General features: G+C 56.9%; 1 protein-coding gene across 15 annotated transcripts in view; it reads left to right on the plus strand.

Moving 5' to 3' along the window:
* The window catches only part of SPEG (striated muscle enriched protein kinase), a 56,259-nt gene that overhangs the window by 28,609 nt on the left and 10,527 nt on the right, over positions 1 to 17,123 (plus strand). For 13 of the 15 annotated variants that reach the window (XR_009453758.1, XM_059703267.1, XM_059703253.1 and 10 more), the window contains 20 exons: positions 1,757 to 2,017; positions 3,280 to 3,438; positions 3,537 to 3,726; positions 3,834 to 4,057; positions 6,390 to 6,509; positions 6,729 to 6,833; positions 7,432 to 7,638; positions 7,927 to 8,050; positions 8,164 to 8,339; positions 10,903 to 11,015; positions 11,368 to 11,536; positions 11,818 to 11,914; positions 12,041 to 12,241; positions 13,288 to 13,345; positions 13,922 to 13,999; positions 14,105 to 14,283; positions 14,818 to 14,844; positions 15,517 to 15,669; positions 15,854 to 15,896; positions 16,917 to 16,985. Coding sequence is in view for 14 of the 15 variants with exons in the window: in XM_059703267.1 (XP_059559250.1) it covers positions 1,757 to 2,017; positions 3,280 to 3,438; positions 3,537 to 3,726; positions 3,834 to 4,057; positions 6,390 to 6,509; positions 6,729 to 6,833; positions 7,432 to 7,638; positions 7,927 to 8,050; positions 8,164 to 8,339; positions 10,903 to 11,015; positions 11,368 to 11,536; positions 11,818 to 11,914; positions 12,041 to 12,241; positions 13,288 to 13,345; positions 13,922 to 13,999; positions 14,105 to 14,283; positions 14,818 to 14,844; positions 15,517 to 15,669; positions 15,854 to 15,896; positions 16,917 to 16,985 (2,753 nt within the window). In the remaining variant the exon portion in view is untranslated. Of the gene's footprint in view, positions 1 to 650; positions 1,455 to 1,756; positions 2,018 to 3,279; positions 3,439 to 3,536; positions 3,727 to 3,833; positions 4,058 to 6,389; positions 6,510 to 6,728; positions 6,834 to 7,431; positions 7,639 to 7,926; positions 8,051 to 8,163; positions 8,340 to 10,902; positions 11,016 to 11,367; positions 11,537 to 11,817; positions 11,915 to 12,040; positions 12,242 to 13,287; positions 13,346 to 13,921; positions 14,000 to 14,104; positions 14,284 to 14,817; positions 14,845 to 15,516; positions 15,670 to 15,853; positions 15,897 to 16,916; positions 16,986 to 17,123 lie in introns of those variants that run through there. The other 2 variants (XM_059703265.1, XM_059703266.1) reach the window with 2 other exon arrangements.

The following is a 17,123-nucleotide window of genomic DNA, read 5'->3' on the forward strand; positions in this document are numbered from 1 at the left end:
GTGGACAGTTCAGGGCTGGGAACCCCTTCTCAGCTCCGCACTCAGCCATCGTCCCCGCTTCCTGGCAGAGGCCAGTTTTGAGAGCTTCCAGGATCCCCAGACCCTGCTGGAGCCCAGACCCTCAGTCATGGTTGCCCCAATGGGCCCTGCCTGCCTCAGTCACCGGACCCTGTGCCTCCTGTTCCTGGGGTCGCCTCCTCCTCAGTCTCTAAATTCTTCCATCCCCACCCCCAACCCCCATCCCCACAGCCTGGCCCCATTCCCTGGCCTGCGCCTGCCCCTTCAGGGTCTGGTCTGCCCTGCTTCTCTGTGCTAACCCATGTCTCGGTGCTTCTCTCTCTTTGGAATTCTCCCCAACATCTCTCAGGTTTTGGGGTGCTCCTGGTAACTGTGAATGCCTCTCCCCTGGTTGCCCAGGGCCTCTACCTGCCCAGAAAACCCAGGGCCCCGGCCTCTGGCTGGCTGCCTGCCCCCCACCCCAGGGCTGCGCTTGGGGTAGCCGAACGTGGCAGTGCTGCCCTGGCAGTTGGAGAGACAGCTGTCTGTGCTGGGGGCCTAGCCAGGCTGCGTGCGTGTGCGTGTGTGCGTGTGCGTGTGCGTGTACTGCACTAACCTGCCGCTTGCTGACTGAGGTTTTTGTCTGTACACAGGCGAGTGAGCTCAGGGGGCCGACTGCGCTCCCCCCGCTACCCTCCGAGCCGCGCCCTGTCTCAGGCACCTCTCGGACCTCGCTGTGTTTCACTGCCTCCTGCCCACAGACCCTGCCGGCCTGGACCCTGTTCCAGCCTCCCCTCCCCTCCCTTTCCCGTGCAGCATCCTGGGGTAGCCCTGGGCCCCTGTGGACCCCTCCCTCCCCAAGTGGACATATGACTGGGCTGGCTAGGAGCCCCCACATGGACTGAGTGCCAGGAAGGGGTGGCCATGAGGACTATCAAGACCCCTTCCCAGTCTCTCCCTGCAGGGGAGCACCCAGTGAGTGCATGTGCTGCCACTGCTACAGGCCCTGTCTGTCTATCCGTTTGTCTGTCTGTGTGTCTGTGACAGTTAGGAAAGGATGCCTCCAAGCTGGCGTGGGATAAAGCAGAGGGGGAGAGACAGGGCATAGCACCTGCAAGGTGGAGGGCCCAGAGGGGTCGGGCTGTTGACAAGGAGCTCATGAAGTGGGGGCAGAGCACTGACCATTCCAGGAATGGGTTTTCAGCGGTGCCACACTATTTCACAAGGGGCCAGAAGCCAGAGGCCCCGGCCCTGCGCTGACGAGGAGGCCCGGCTGAGTCCTGGCTGTGGGCAGGTGTAGGGCCCACTTGGGGCTCCCCCTTTCACGCACAGAGTCCGGGAGGCTCTGTCTGGGAGCGAGGGAGTTAGCCAGACTTGACGTGGGGGTAGGGGCCTCCTGTAGAGCGTGTGGAGATACTCAGAAGTACCTGTTTCTTAGTTCAAATAAAGTCCAGTTTGTACCCAGCTGCTGTGCTGTGTGGTATTATTTTCCGCCGCCGTCTCTTCCCTCAGTTTCACAGTCCTTGATTCCTGCCGCTTCCCGAGTTCCCCCCCCCCCCCCCCCGGCCCAGCTGGGGTTGCTGTCCCGAAGCCAGGCCTGAGCCTGGCCAGCCGTGAGGGTGGGCTTTCCCTGTGTCTCCAAAGGAACAAAATGCATCTCTCTCTCTGTGTCTGTCTGTCTCTCTCTGTGTGCGTGTGTGTCTCCCGCACCCCGTGTCTCCGCTCCATGCGTGCCTACTCCCCGTGGCCGCTCCCCCAGCACACCCTGAGAGCCGGTCCCTGGCCGTGCTGGCCCCCCTGCAGGACGTGGACGTGGGGGCCGGGGAAATGGCGCTGTTTGAGTGCCTGGTGGCGGGTCCTGCGGACGTGGAGGTGGACTGGCTGTGCCGTGGCCGCCTGCTGCAGCCCGCGCTGCTCAAATGCAAGATGCATTTCGATGGTCGGAAATGCAAGCTGCTGCTCACCTCCGTGCACGAGGACGACAGTGGCGTCTACACCTGCAAGCTCAGCACGGCCAAAGGTAACTGCCCACTTGGGCCCCAGGGCTGCCTCGGGCCCCCAAGAGCTGGAGGGAGGTCCCTGGAGGGGACAGATTCTGGGGGAAGAGTGATAGATGGGAGAGGGTGCCATACACCTGCCTCAGTAAACGCACTTGGAGTGGCACCGAGAGCAGCACCTGGCAGCAGCTGGCAGGAAGGGCCCCCCGTGTCGGTGTGAGCTGCTGTTCCTGTAGGAGCCCATCTGCTGAGGTGTGGCAGACAAACCTGGGTGTGGGGTCCAGTTCCTGCCCTGTCGCATACCAGCCACCTGACTTTGGACAAGTCACTTCATCTCTCTGAGCTCAGACTATTCATGTGTAAAAACGGGATCATGATAATGCCTAGCTCGGGGATCGGTAGGATTAATGAGATAATGAATGTAAAGAACAAAGCACAGCGCCTGGCGAAGGGTGCCACCTAATAAATGTCAGCCATTAGTATTATGAATGACTTCTCTGACCTGGTCCCCGTCCTCGTGTGAGGAGGAGACAATGCCTCGCCAGGTTGTGGTAATGAGCACCTAAGGTGACACTGGAGGGACCTTGTAGGCAGGAAGGGACCAGGTGCTGTCACTTCCCCCAGAAGATTGTCTGTGGGGCAGTGGAGTGGGGAAGGGGCATGTGCTTTATGTCTGGGGTGGTGGGAGGAAGTATGGGCACAACCCAGGTGCAGAGGAGAATTCCAAGGGGAGGGAAAAGGGGTGCAGGGGAGGAAACAGGCTTGCCTTCTAGGCCCCTCTTTCTTTTTTTAAAAACATATTTTATTGATTTTTTACAGAGAGGAAGGGAGAGGGATAGAGAGTTAGAAACATCGATGAGAGAGAAACATCGATCAGCTGCCTCCTGCACACCCCCCACCGGGGATGTGCCCACAACCAAGGTACATGCCCTTGACCGGAATCGAACCTGGGACCTTTCAGTCCGCAGGCCGACGCTCTATTCACTGAGCCAAACCGGTCAGGGCTAGGCCCCTCTTATTGCTGAGCTGAGCATCATCCTGGGTGGGCAAGGTGAGCGGAGGATGGGAGAGCCGGGCTGGGGCCCTGGACACCCATCGTCTTCCTAGCCACCATGGCAGCCTCTGCCACCCTTGCCGACCTCCACCTTCCTGAGAAGGCCCAGTGCCTCTTCCAGTGCCTAGGGACCTTGCTGGGTTCCAGCTCCTGGCCCAGGCAGGGGGCCTGTGGGTCGGGGCGCCAGGGGTTCCATGGCCTTTGATGCCCCAGTGCTGATCCCTCCCGCAGATGAGCTGACCTGCAGCGCCCGGCTGACGGTGCGGCCCTCACTGGCGCCCTTGTTCACACGGCTGCTGGAGGACTTGGAGGTGCTGGAAGGCCGCACGGCCCGCTTCGACTGCAAGATCAGTGGCACCCCACCCCCCTCCGTGACCTGGACTCATTTTGGTATGGCCCTCCACCCTGCAGATGTTGGGGGACCCCCAAGGGCCAGAGAGCAGGACCCCTCTCTGAGTCTGCTGTGCATTCCCCCTCTCTCCCCCCAGGCCGTGCCGTGGAGGAGAGTGAGAACTTGCGTCTGCGGCAGGATGGGGGGCTGCACTCGCTGCACATTGCCCATGTGGGCAGTGAGGACGAGGGGCTCTACGCAGTCAGTGCCACCAACACCCACGGCCAGGCCCACTGCTCGGCCCAGCTCTATGTGGAGGAGCCTCGGACAGCCGCCACTGGCCCCAGGTATTGCCTGGGCCCGGAGCTGCCAGGGCTGCCTCTGTGGGGCCCCAGCCCAGCCTGTGACAGGAGGCAAAGCTCTGGGACTCTGGGCAGCTTTGTGATTTTTGCAGCTCGAAGCTGGAGAAGATGCCATCCATCCCTGAGGAGCCAGAGCATGGTGAGCTGGAGCGGCTGTCCATGCCCGACTTCCTGCGGCCGCTGCAGGACCTGGAAGTGGGACTGGCCAAGGAGGCCATGCTGGAGTGCCAGGTGACTGGCCTGCCCTACCCCACCATCAGCTGGTTCCACAATGGCCACCGTATCCAGAGCAGTGATGACCGGCGCATGATGCAGTGTACGTGCTGGGGAAGGGGCCCTGGGGAGTGTCCCCTCCAGCACCTCTCTGCTTGTGGTGCCCTCTGCTGCGCTCACCCTCAGGCCTTCCTTTTCTAGCCTCGTCAAGGATGAGGCATCTAGTGGAGGGGAGCCCAGAAAGGCTATGAGGTCGCCTTCTGCCTTGAGCCCACAAGCACCCGTCTTGCTGAGTCACAACTCTGGACCTCAGTAGCTCCGTAGAAACTTACTAGACAGCCTGCTACTGATCGTGGGCAGGTTACAGAACCCCTCTGTGCCTCAGTTTCCTCATCTGTAATCGGTTTGTTAGAGAATTAGATCAGCAAGTACATATTTAACACTTAGGGCGTGGCAAATAGCAAGTGGTCAGTGTGTGTCACATCTTATGATTATTGCTACTGATTTTGCCACCATTGCCATTCCCATTGGTAAAGCAGAGAAATTTCAGTGAAAAGGCCCATGTGGCCAGTGTCTGGCACCGAGAGGATGCTTGGCCAAGGCTATTAATGAATAGCAAGTAAAGAAGGAGCCGGAGGAAAACAGAGGGATGTATTTGGGACTGTGTCCTCTCAGCCTGGGGTGTTTCCCATGGGACTTTTTCAGTTCCACCCTCGAAGGAATCAGAGTCTCCAGTGGAAAGGGCCACCTACCCCCATCAGACAGCGCCACCCTGTGCCACATGATGGCCGCCTCTTACAGCAGCAGTGTGACAGAACTCAGCGCCTCATGTGTGCCAGGCCCTGAGTGCTAAAGGCCTGGCGTGGATGATCTCACCACGGTCCTGTGAGGCAGCTACTATTATTTCTGTTTAAAGATGGGGAAATTGAGGCTTACGGAGGATCAAGGACTTGCTCAAAGGCAGGCAAGGACCATCTGACTCTGGCTCCCACCTCCTAACCAGGATGCTCCCTGTCGGCCGTGCCCATTTCCAGTGCCACCACTGAGGTCCTTCCCCTCTGCCCTCCACCACAGCAGTTGTCTGCTCAGCCCACAGGCTTCCTATCTCTCCATCTGCTTGAGGCCCTGGGTGGGTGCCTGGCTCAGAATCTGAGCTGGCGTCTCTTCTGTTTGTATCTGGGGTCAGTGGCGGCCCTTGGTTTCTCTTCCTTTATAAATAGTCTCAGTCGAGATAAATGGGTGACTGCTCCATGGGAGATAACCACTAAGAGGAGGGAGGGGTATTTGGGGATAGCCCTTATATGAATGAGGATAGTTAGGCCTCTTCCTCTTCCTGTCCCTGCTGGAGACAGCCCCCTTATCATCTTTCTGGGAACACGGCATAGGGACAGAGCTTTGAATTCAGAGGGAACCAAGTTCAAGCCATTGCTCCATCATTTATTAGCCATGTGACCTTGGACAAGTCCATTAATGTCTCTGACCTCATTGGCAAAATAAGGATAATTTTGCAGGGTTATTGAAAGGATTATGGGGGTGGAAAATGTATGTCAAGTAGCTGGCATAGCAGAACACTCATTGGAGGTTATAATGTAATACATATATTTGGCACTTACTGCATGCTAGGTAGTGGGTTCTGCTGGAGGTCCTGGGGAGGGGAGAAGGGATGGGGGTGCAGAGTGGGGCCCCCAGTCATGGCACAGGAGGTTTCCCAGGCTGGCACTCCCTTGAACTATGTCTTGAAGGAGAAGGAGGCCTTAGTAAGAGAAGAATGTTCCAGAAGGGAGGAATTTTGTGAGCAAAGACCTGAAGATGGAGCCCCTATGGCTTGTTCAGGGACCTGCTGGCTTGTCAGGGTCAGATGGTGGAGGACTAGCAGGGGATGTGGCCAGGTGGGAGTTCAGTCTGAGTGCTCTGGCTGCTGTCAGTAGGTGCCTGTGCAGTAGGTGCCTTTAAGATTTCCAGGCTGAGATGCAACATGCAGTGCTGTAGGTGGAGTGTGGGCTGCACTAGTGGAGCGCTCTCAGGGGCTCTGTGCTGGCCATGGGACCGCCAGTGGCCATGGGAAGGGCCCTAGGAACAAAGCCTTGATAGAACTTTGACACAGGGGTGTGACACCCTCCCCAGAGGTGCGAAGAAGAGGGGCAGTCAACAGTTGGTGGATGGTGTGGGAGGAAGGTAAGAAGCTGCAGGGCCTGAAGTGTGGAAGGACAGACAAGAGGGGCCAGGGCTGCAGGTGTAGACTTGGCAGTCTGGACCTAGGGTTTGCCACACGATGGACACTCTTCTTGCTTGTCTGCTATTCTTTCTCTCTCCTTTCCTCCCTGAGTGGGTGGGGGTGAAGGGCCAGGTCTAGGGTGGCATGGGCTCATCCCTCAAGGTATTCTCCTAGCTCAGGCCCAATGTTACTGTCCCTCCCTACCCCCCCGCCCCCCCAGACAGGGATGTCCATCGATTGGTGTTCCCTGCTGTGGGGCCTCAGCATGCTGGTGTCTACAAGAGTGTCATCGCCAACAAGCTGGGCAAAGCTGCCTGCTACGCCCACCTCTATGTCACAGGTGAGACAGGCACCCTCCCAGCCAGCTGCATGCACAGCCTAGCCTCTGGCCTACCCAGGTGGCTGGTGAAGGGGGCCTTTGCACCAGCTCTCTTCCTTCCATCCCCTGGGGAGCCGTCTGGCCTTGCCCCTGCCCCAGCCCACTCCCCTGAGGCCCGGTGATCCTGTAGAGCCACTGGGACGTAAAAGCCTCGGCCGATGCTTGACCTTTGGCTTTCAGATGTGGTTCCAGGCCCCCCAGATGGTGCCCCACAGGTGGTGGCTGTGACTGGGAGGATGATCACCCTCACATGGAACCCCCCCAGGAGTCTGGACATGGCCATCGGTGGGTCAGAGCCACACAAGGCTGAGTGGTGGGGCTGGAGGCATGGGCAGGGCTGGCTCGGGCAAGGGTGCCAAGGGAGCCAGGAGGGGAGGGCAAGGCCCAGGGAAGCATAAGGGGTGGGGCGTGGACGGAGTGCTGGGAGCATGGCTAGGAGCAGCCTTGACTGCCTCCTCTGCATGGTGGATGGAGCTCCAGGTCAGGAGGGGACAAAGGGAGCCACCATATTCCCATCTCTTTCTCAGAGGGATTGGGTGCCTGGGTCGTGCTCCCGGGAATATGCTCTTCTTCCCTGTCCATGACCTCTTCCTGCTCTCTGCCTCAGTTTCCCCACCTCAGATAGTAACAAGGAACTGGGATACAAGGCAAGCTCCCTCCATGCCTGTAACTGGACCCCATGCCTGGCACTTTGTTGGCTCTTAGCCTGGCTAGGCCAGTGGTTGGGCAAGAACAGATGGAGAGCAGTTAGAAGCAACAAGAGACCCTGAGGCAGGTCCTCAGAGCAGACTGATGATGAGTTCCTGGGTCCTGAAGAACTGAATGGGGGTGGAGCAGGGCACGCCCCAGCCATGCCCGTCTCTAACAGCTGCCTCCCCATCAGACCCGGACGCCCTGACCTACACCGTGCAGCACCAGGTGCTGGGCTCAGACCAGTGGACAGCGCTGGCCACGGGCCTGCGGGAGCCTGGATGGTCAGCCACAGGGCTGCGTAAGGGGGTTCGGCACATTTTCCGGGTGCTCAGTGCCACCATCAAGAGCAGCAGCAAACCATCACCCCCTTCTGAGCCTGTGCAGCTGCTGGAGCGAGGTGAGCCTGGGTGTGCTTGTGGAGCGCGGATGGGTACCGTTGGGCCAGAGAACTGGTTCCCCCCGGTGGGAGCTCAAGGGCTGGTCTGGACATTAGAGCTTTGACAGGAACAGTGTGGCTGGGTGCGACCTTGACCGTCAAAGTGCTTCCTTCTCACTCCTGAAAGCGGCTCCTAGACAAAGTGCTGACCCTCTCTGAGACTCAGCTTCCTCCTCTGTAAAAATGGAGCTCACAGGGCGATGGGGAGGGTTAGAGGAGCAGTGGGTCCTAAGGATCTCCTCCTCCCAGGCCCGCCCCTGGAGGAGGCGCCCGCTGTGCTGGACAAGCCAGACATCGTGTATGTGGTGGAGGGACAGCCTGCCAGTGTCACCGTCACCTTCAACCACGTGGAGGCCCAGGTCGTCTGGAGGAGGTGGGGCCCTGCCTTGCATGCCCCATTCCCACAAGTGGCAGTCCAGTTCCGGCGTCCTAGCCTGACCTCCTGTGGCTGGGTCCTGGATGACCTCCCTCTCGTGTGTCCCTTAGCTGCCGAGGGGCCCTCCTAGAGGCGCGGGCAGGGGTGTACGAGTTGAGTCAGCCAGATGACGACCAGTACTGTCTTCGGATCTGCCGGGTTAGCCGCCGGGACATGGGGCCCATCACCTGCACTGCCCGCAACCGTCACGGCACACAGGCCTGTTCGGTCACACTGGAACTGGCAGGTGGGTGATAGCAGACCCCCTTCCCTCTCCTCCCTCTGACGCCCATAACCCTCCCCTCCTGCCCCCAGGTGCACACACCCATTGGCTAGTCCTAGGTCTTCTCTCTCAGCCTGTCCATCTAACGGCCATACTAATACCAGTACTACTACCACTAATAGTAATAGTACTAATAAGATATTTATTGGGCACCAGTACTTGTCAGGCTTAGTGCTAAGTATCTCACATCTAACTCCTCATTTAATATTTACATCAACCCTGTGCGATGGGGGGTTGGTTATTATCCCTGTTTTACAGATGGGGAAACTGAGGCTCAGAGAGAGTGCGAAATTACAGGCTCAAAGTCACACAACCTAATAAGACCGGGAACTAGGATTCAAGCTCTGATACCCAATTCCAAAGCCAGAGGGTGCTCCCTAGCTCCTGTGTTAAGCACAACAGGAAATAATACCTCAAGTGTAACAAGCATAGGGAGGCAAGATCACTTTAAAAAAGAAAAAAACCCCAAGGGAGTGCATCTTACACGAGACTCTCAGCTCCCAGATCCTGGCTGCCCTTGGCTCAACTTGTCCGACAGAGCCTCCCAACCTTCGCTGTGAGGACTTTTTTTAAAATTTCTCCATTACAGACCTTGTCCCTCAACCCCCAGCATGCATTAAGTAGTAATTGCCTCGTGTTCCAGTTTGTTAATTAACTCTAGACATATGTAACTGCCACTCAGGGTTTCGGACCGGCGCCAGCTAAACAGTGTTACCTGCTGAGCAGATACAATTCCAACCAAATGCAAAGAAAGTGACATTTTAGTTAGCACAGGCAAGCTTCTCGTGGGTAAATGGGCATTTTCTGGTGCTTTTAAAGAATTGTTCAAGTTCATCTGATACACCTAGTGCTTTGACCTTCATAGAGCCTACCCTCTCACCCCCACATCCTCCCCTCCCACTAGAAGCCAGATTCCTAGAGGGGAGGGAGAGCATCTTTAAAGTGGAAGAGAAGTGGCAGGAGCGTATGAGAAGATGGGAAACCGCACTGCCCGCCTGTGGATGGTGGATGGGGTGAGGCCGCAGATCATCTGGGCCCTGGATCTCCCTTTTACGTATCTTTTCCTTGCCCAGTTTCCCCCACCCCATCCCCTGTCAATTTCTCCTCAACCACCGCTTTGCTCCTTGATAGTACCATCTGCAGGGCTCATCTTTCTTTCCAGATATAGGGAGAGGCCCTGGCCACCCAGCCCTCAGCCTGGCCTGGCTGGGACAGTGACACGGAGACTGTGTTCCAGCCAACCAGGGCTAGAACAGGCCTGGGGCTTGGGTCTACACTCTCTCCCACTGTGTCCCCGCCCCCCCAAGGCAGGGCAAGTGGAATGGCCCCTTTCCTCTATATCCGCCTCACTCTAGATCAGTGATGGCGAACCTATGACATGCGTGTCAGAGGCGACACGCGAACTCATTTTTTTGGTTGATTTTTCTTTGTTAAATGGCATTTAAATATATAAAATAAATATCAAAAATATACGTCTTTGTTTTACTATGGTTGCAAATATCAAAAAATTTCTATATGTGACACGGCACCAGAGTTAAGTTAGGGTTTTTCAAAATGCTGACACGCCGAGCTCAAAAGGTTCACCATCACTGCTCTAGATCTTCCCCACTCCCAGGATGCCCTTCCCTTTTATCTATATAAAACCAAGCAGTGTGCCTGTGATGGTGGGGGTCCCTGCCCAGCGCCCTTGCTTTTCCCCAGGGCCTGACCACTCCACTCTCCTTAAAGCCTAGATCCTCAGCCATGCTGAGGAAGAGGGCTACAGGAAGTTACAGGCTCCTCTGCAAAGCACACTGGAATATGATTTAATTCCATCACGAGAATTAGAAGCCACTTCATAAGGAAATAATACGATTGCATGATATGTGTAGAGAATAAAATCATAGTCACATGTGAGAGGACTAAGCTGAGATTCAGCTCCAGTCTGTTCTTACATCTCCAAGGTGGCAGAGGGCCCCTTCAGCATTTAAACAAGATTCGGAGAGAAAACTTCAAGACAGAGGCATTGCCATCGGGAACTTGATTCAGGGTCACAGGCTCAGCGGAGTTTGGAGCTCAGGACAATAAAGTCGGAGAAGCCCTCAATGGGACTGTGCACAGGGCGATCGCCCACAGGGGGCAGCGTTGAGCCACTCCAAGCCAGCCCATTAATGCAGTGAGGGAAGAGGCTCAGTCAGGATGGCCAGCCCTGATTTGTCAAGAGAGACAGGAAACCCAGATTTCTTTTGTGTGTGAAAATCTCATTTCAAAGCTGGCAGATGAACACTGAGGGTCAAACAAAGCAAGCCTCTGGCTTAGGTTTTCTGAGATTCGGGAGACATCACGTATGGATTTACAGGGAGAGCGGTTGGTCCAGGCTAGGAGTTTGAGAGCCCCAGTGGGTGAGGTGCTGGGGTCTGGGGAGTGGGGGCGGGGGGGGGGGGTCCTGGGTGGCCAGGGCCTCTTCCTCAGTTGCTGAGGAGGCAGACGCACGTTACCCCAACATTCTGTCCCCCTCCCTTCTCCACTCCCACCTCCTGTGTTTCAGAGGCCCCTCGGTTTGAGTCCATCATGGAGGACGTGGAGGTGGGGGCTGGGGAAACCGCTCGCTTCGCTGTGGTGGTTGAGGGGAAACCACTGCCGGATGTCATGTGGTACAAGGTCAGAGGGTGACGCCATGTCCTCAGGGGAGGCCTAGCCTGGGGCTGGCCAGGAGCTTGGGGGGAAAAAGGAGGGATTTCCTGGGAGTGTAGGAGGGGTCCAGGCAGCCTTAGGAGGAGGGGAGCTGAGGCAGAGAAGAGAAAGGGTGCTGCCAGAGGTGCGTTTAGAAGGAAGTGGGACCCAGAGGTGCTGAGTGATGCTGGTGGGTGTGTGAGGAACCGGCGGACTAATTGGGGTAGAAGGGGTTCCTGGCCCTGAGAGGGGTGAGACTGGGTCTCTGGCATGGAGGTAAAGCTGGGTCCCAGGTGAGGTGAAGCCAGGCCCAGGCTGGAGGTAACGGCCGACTCTGCAGGATGAGGTGCTACTGACTGAGAGCAGCCACGTGAGCTTCGTGTACGAGGAGAACGAGTGCTCGCTGGTGGTGCTCAGCACGGGCGCCCATGACGGAGGCGTCTACACCTGCACTGCCCGGAACCTGGCTGGAGAAGTCTTCTGCAAAGCAGAGTTGGCCGTGCGCTCAGGTGGGCTGGAGCTCGGGGGCAACGTGCTCGCCCCCTGGGACCCACATGAGCCCCTGTCCAGGAGTCACTCATCCGGCCCTGCACGCCTGGGCTCCCACATCTTCCAGCCCCAGCACCCCACCCAGGCTTCCAACATTCTTGCTCCTTTTTATTCAACATTCATAATCCATTTGTCCAAACAGTGTTCACAGGATGCTTCTCCACCTACCCTGCCTGTCTCAGTCTCTGCCCTCATTCCTCTCTTGCCCTTCCCCAGCTAACACCAGGCATCTCTTCCCCAGCTCAGACAGCTATGGAGGTAGACGGGGCCCGGGAAGACGAGGAACAGCGAGGAAAGAGACTCAGCGACTTCTATGACATCCACCAGGAGATCGGCAGGTGTGGGCGAGGTGTGGGGTGTGGTGTCCGGGGGCCAAGAAAGGCTGCGTCTGTGGCCGGGAGGGTGTGGAGAGTCAGGGTTGCAGCCATGCCTGAATCCCATCCTCTCCGTCTGTCATCACCCAGGGGTGCCTTCTCCTACCTGCGGCGTGTGGTGGAGCGTAGCTCTGGTCTGGAGTTTGCAGCCAAGTTCATCCCCAGCCAGGCCAAGCCAAAGGCATCAGCGTGGCGGGAGGCTCGGCTACTAGCCCGGCTCCAGCACGACTGTGTCCTCTACTTCCATGAGGCCTTCGAGAGGCGTCGGGGGCTGGTCATTGTCACCGAGCTGTATCCTGGGACAGGCTGGGTGTCTAGGGGATATCTGCCTGAATGACCGGTTCCTGTAACAACCAATTAGTAACATGTTTCACACTTAACAAAGTGGTCCCATTGACAGTTGGGAGTTCTGAAGGCATCTTATAAATACTTCATAGGGTGGAAGTATTTAAAAACCAACATTTTCTGCCCCGCTCCCCTTTTAGCTTAAACGTATATAGAACTTAATGTGTGCCTCACAGTGGTCTAAGATTTTTATTTATTTAATCTTCATGTATACCTACTTATCTTGTGGACTTTTATCATCCCCATTTTACAGATGATGAAACTGAGGTACAGAGAGGTTAACTCACCAGAAGTCACACAGCTAGGAAAAGGCATGCGATTTTTGTCACGAAATGCAGTACAGCACTGCATTTCTGAACATTTGAAGTGACCCCATTTCAGATGAGCATCAATACTTGGCTTTAGTAGGAGGCTGTTACCATAAAGAATGGACTTTAGCTTTATAAGAGAGCTTGTTAAACAAAGGCACACTATGGTAAGGATGCTGGGTGGTTGGCTTATCACTCTTACAAGCAGGGTGACCATGTCCTTCACACCAGGCTCCCAGTCTGCACTGGTAGAACCCAAACCTCAGCACAACGGCCGATTATTATGTGTCATGGACCTTCTAGGTCGTTCTCAAATAGTCAAGAAGTCCCATCTGCAGTCAACAAAATTCTGCTCCAACTTGATCCCTACAAATACCTCACAGGGTGGGCAGGAGGAGGTGTTATCCTCGTTTTACTCCTGAGGGAGTGTAGGCTCAGAGAGGGTAGGTGGCTTGCCTGAGAGCCCACAGCAAGTGAGAGTCCAAGCAGGGCTGTCCCATCTGTGCACCCAGGTGACAGGCGGAAGAGTGAAGACACGGTTGCTAACTGGCACAGATGTGCTTTCAGGGAAAGGAGAAGCCTGCGCTGAGCTGGGACCTGACTTGAGCTCTGGGAGTGGGGGCACTGCCCAGGGAGGGCTGGGCAGTTGGCATTGGTCACTGTTCTCCTTGATCCAGGACACAGCTGCACAGAGGAGCTGCTGGAGCGAATGGCTAGGAAGCCCACCGTGTGTGAGTCTGAGGTGAGGGCAGTGGGTGGCAGGGGTCAGGTTGGGCACTAGCGTTCACCCACCTGAACTCTGAGAGCTGAGGGGTGGGCCCTGGACGTGCCATCTGTACCCATGAATAGGCCAGGGGTGGTCCTGGAGAGCACTGGTAGGCGGGCAGCAGAGCCCTTTTCCTGCATCAGACCAGACCCCCACCCAGGGACTTGCATATCTCAGCAGACCCACCCTGTCCCTACCGTGTTTCCCAGGCCTCCTCGCGTCAATTCCTCAGACACTCCTCCCAGCAGGAGCTCCACCCGGACTCCAGGCAGCCTCACTCTGTCCTGGCACAGGGGGCATGCAAGTTGTGCACTGCACACTTCTATTCATTATCATGTAAATGACTCCTTTCTGTAATTGTGGTGTGCTTGACTGTGTAGCTGTACATGGAGGCCCTGGGTCTCAGCAACCCAACCTATGTTCCAGTCCCCTCCACCAGCCATCGGAAGGCCACCTACCAGGCCCAGCCTGACCTCTTGCCACAGCCCTGGTGGTGATCAAACATAATGCCCCACCCTTCCCCCACGGACTCTGGGTCACCTGTTTCCACAGATCCGGGCCTACATGCTACAGGTGCTCGAGGGGATATGCTATCTGCACCAGAACCATGTGCTGCACCTGGATGTCAAGGTGAGGTGCAGGTGGGGGTGGGGAGCAGGCAGCCCCGTGGGAGCCAGGCAGCGGGGTGTCCTCCCCTTTTCACTCAGCTCCCACACCTTGCCCTGTGTCCTGCAGCCTGAGAACCTGCTGGTGTGGGATGGTGCAGAGGGTGAAGAGCAGGTGAGGATCTGTGACTTCGGGAACGCGCAGGAGGTGACTCCGGGAGAGCCCCAGTACTGCCAATACGGCACACCTGAGTTCGTGGCGCCCGAGATTGTCAACCAGACCCCTGTATCTGGAGTCACTGACATCTGGTAATGTTGGCATCCTGAGCGGCTGGGGTGGGCCAAGGCAGCTGCCCTCGGTGCTGGGGAGGTGCTCACTGGCACAGAGGAGCTTTACTCAGCCCAGGTTCCTTCTCTGACAGTGGACGGGTGGCATTGCTCATGGGTCCCTTGCCCACATAGCTACCTCCCCCTGCCCCTCATCCATCAGGGATGACCCAGGCACTCAAGGCCTGTCCATCTTGGTTCCTTATCTCCCCTGGGTGATCAGCCGCCCCCTCTGCAGCCATCTTGCCCCCCCCCCCCCAGTGAGGCAGGCATTGTCCCTTGGTTCCCCAGATTTCTCATGGCTTCCTGGGCTGGCCCTGCCATGACCCTGGACTCCTCCAGGGAAGTCTGGACCTTTGAGTGCAGAGTCTTCCCTGAGGAGGCATCCTTGCATAATCCATTTGTCCAAACAGCGTTCACAGGATGCTTCTGGCTAGATTCTTGGTAGCCGAGACCGGCTCGCTTCTGGTGGGAGGTGGGCTGTCCCCTCACCGACCCTCTCTCCTTCCCCCACAGGCCCGTGGGCGTCGTTGCCTTCCTCTGGTAAGGACCTCTCTGCACCCAGAACCCCAGTCTCCAACGGTCTCTTAGCACCCCCACTCCCAACATGTATAGGGTCTGGGGCTAGCGAGCAGTTGGGGGTGTGCAGCCCACCCCTTCTCTTCCACACCCCCTGCTGCTTCCTGCACAGCAAGGGGCCGCATATGCAGGAATGCAGACGTCCCAGCCTGTGTGTCTGACTTCCACCGCTGTGCCCCTCCATAAGGGGTGGCACACAGCTGGATGGAGAGGCCAGAGCAGGCTCAGTGCCATTTAGGCAGGGACTACAAGGCCCTGACTGTCCAGCAGGGACTGGAAGGAGTAGGCTCAGTCTCAGGGAGGCATATCCCCCCGCCCCCCTTCTCTCCCCCCACCCCTCTCGCCCCACTCAGCACAGACTCCTTACCTCAAGGACAGGCCACGGCTGGAGGAGGCACAGAACAGGTCCTCTAAGCATGGGCCCAGGGCAGGGATCTGGTGGCTGCCTGTCTGGGTGGTGGTGGGAGCAGGACAGGCAAGAGTCCAAAAGACTCTGTCCAGGTTCACCCAGCCCCTGTCTGCCCCACAGCCCCGAGGCCTCCACCTCTCCCCGGCCCTATGTCCCCACCGGCATCCTGTCATCTCTTGCTTAGCCCTAGGGCGAGGCCTACCTCTCAGCTCTCTCCACCCCTGCAGCCTGACGGGAATCTCCCCGTTTGTTGGGGAAAACGATCGGACAACATTAATGAACATCCGAAACTACAACGTGGCCTTTGAGGAGAACACGTTCCTGAGCCTGAGCAGGGAGGCCCGTGGCTTCCTCATCAAAGTGCTGGTGCAGGACCGGCTGTGAGTACGAGGCCCCGAGGCCCCCCGCCCTGCAGAGTCCCCTCATGCCACCCCTACTGCTGCCCAAGCCTCTGCCCTTAAACATCCAATCCTCCAAGTCCTTAGAGGCCCCATTTTTCCAAACATTTATTGACTGACTGAAGTAATGAGTGATGAATCCTTTCTTAATCCTCATTCCTTACAGGAGGCCTACCGCAGAGGAGACCCTAGAACATCCTTGGTTCAAAGTGAGTCTAGTACTGCAAAGTCATGGTAGAAGAGGTGGAGAGAGAGAGCATGTGAACAGCTTCATTTATTGAGTAGCTACTGTGTGCAGTTACCATGATAGGTGTTTTATATACTTACGATCTATCCGCCTCAAATAGCTCTGTAAGGAAGGTATAACTCCCATTTTGTCCATGAGGAAACAGAGGCTCGAGTTGGGGTATCATGGATTCCAAGGCACAGATCTGGACTTCCCATCCTGGGATCCTCATCAGGGTTTTTTCTGGCTCTTGAAACCAACCGTGTGTCCACCTCTGTCTTGCACTGGTCCCACACACTGTGGTTGGTATGTGGCCTGGCCTCTTGGCTTTGAGCTCTGTGTGGGCAGAGTTCTCATTCATCTTCAAACGCCAGCACTGCAGGGCACAGCGCCATGTGTGGGGGGAGGGGAGGGGGGTGAGATTCAGCAAATGACCCAGAAAGAGCAACTAAATAAACCATCCATTGAGAATTATGCTGGGACAACTGAAGGCTGAGGTAATTCTGGTATCTGTCCTTGGAGAACCAGCCTTGTCTCCCAGGTCAGAAATGAGCCCCAAAGAGGACAGCCTGGGTGGGTTGCTGAGGGAGGCCTCTGTCATGGCCTGGCCCACCAAGGCTCCAGATATTTGGGCTGCTAGCTCCACATGGAGATGGGTGGTGAGCTGAGCACTAGGGCCACGCCCAGGGGCCTAAGCACAGGCCTCCCAGGCAGCCACTGTACTAGGACAGGGCCTTGAGCCCTGGTGTAAGCTCTGAAGCCCACCCCAGAAGCCACCAATTTTTGGCCTCTCCTCTTAGGTTCAGGGAATTTGTCTACATGTGGGCACCTTGGCTGTTGGAGTTGTTGTGACAGATCCAAGGGGAAGGGGACCCCCAGGACCCGGACTCAATGCTGCTCGGTCCACTGTCCCCTCCTGTGGACTTTGTCTCTCCATTGTCAAACCTTGAGGGTCTAGGTTGACAGAAAACTTTCTCTAAGTCCCTCTTTCCTGGGTTTGCAGACACAGGCAAAGGGCGCAGAGGTGAGCACGGATCACCTAAAGCTATTCCTCTCCCGGCGGAGGTGGCAGGTGAGTTTGGCTGGGTCCTGCTTCTGTGCCTTCCACCTTCTCATTCTGAGCCTTCTCTCTCTAACCTTGCCTTTTTTCTATCACGTGCCCTCACCTCCTGCTCATCTGTCTTCATCTGCTTTTTATTCTCTCAACTCC

The sequence above is a fragment of the Myotis daubentonii genome, chromosome 7 (genome assembly GCF_963259705.1).
Source record: "Myotis daubentonii chromosome 7, mMyoDau2.1, whole genome shotgun sequence".
Classification (NCBI taxonomy): Eukaryota; Metazoa; Chordata; class Mammalia; order Chiroptera; family Vespertilionidae; genus Myotis; species Myotis daubentonii.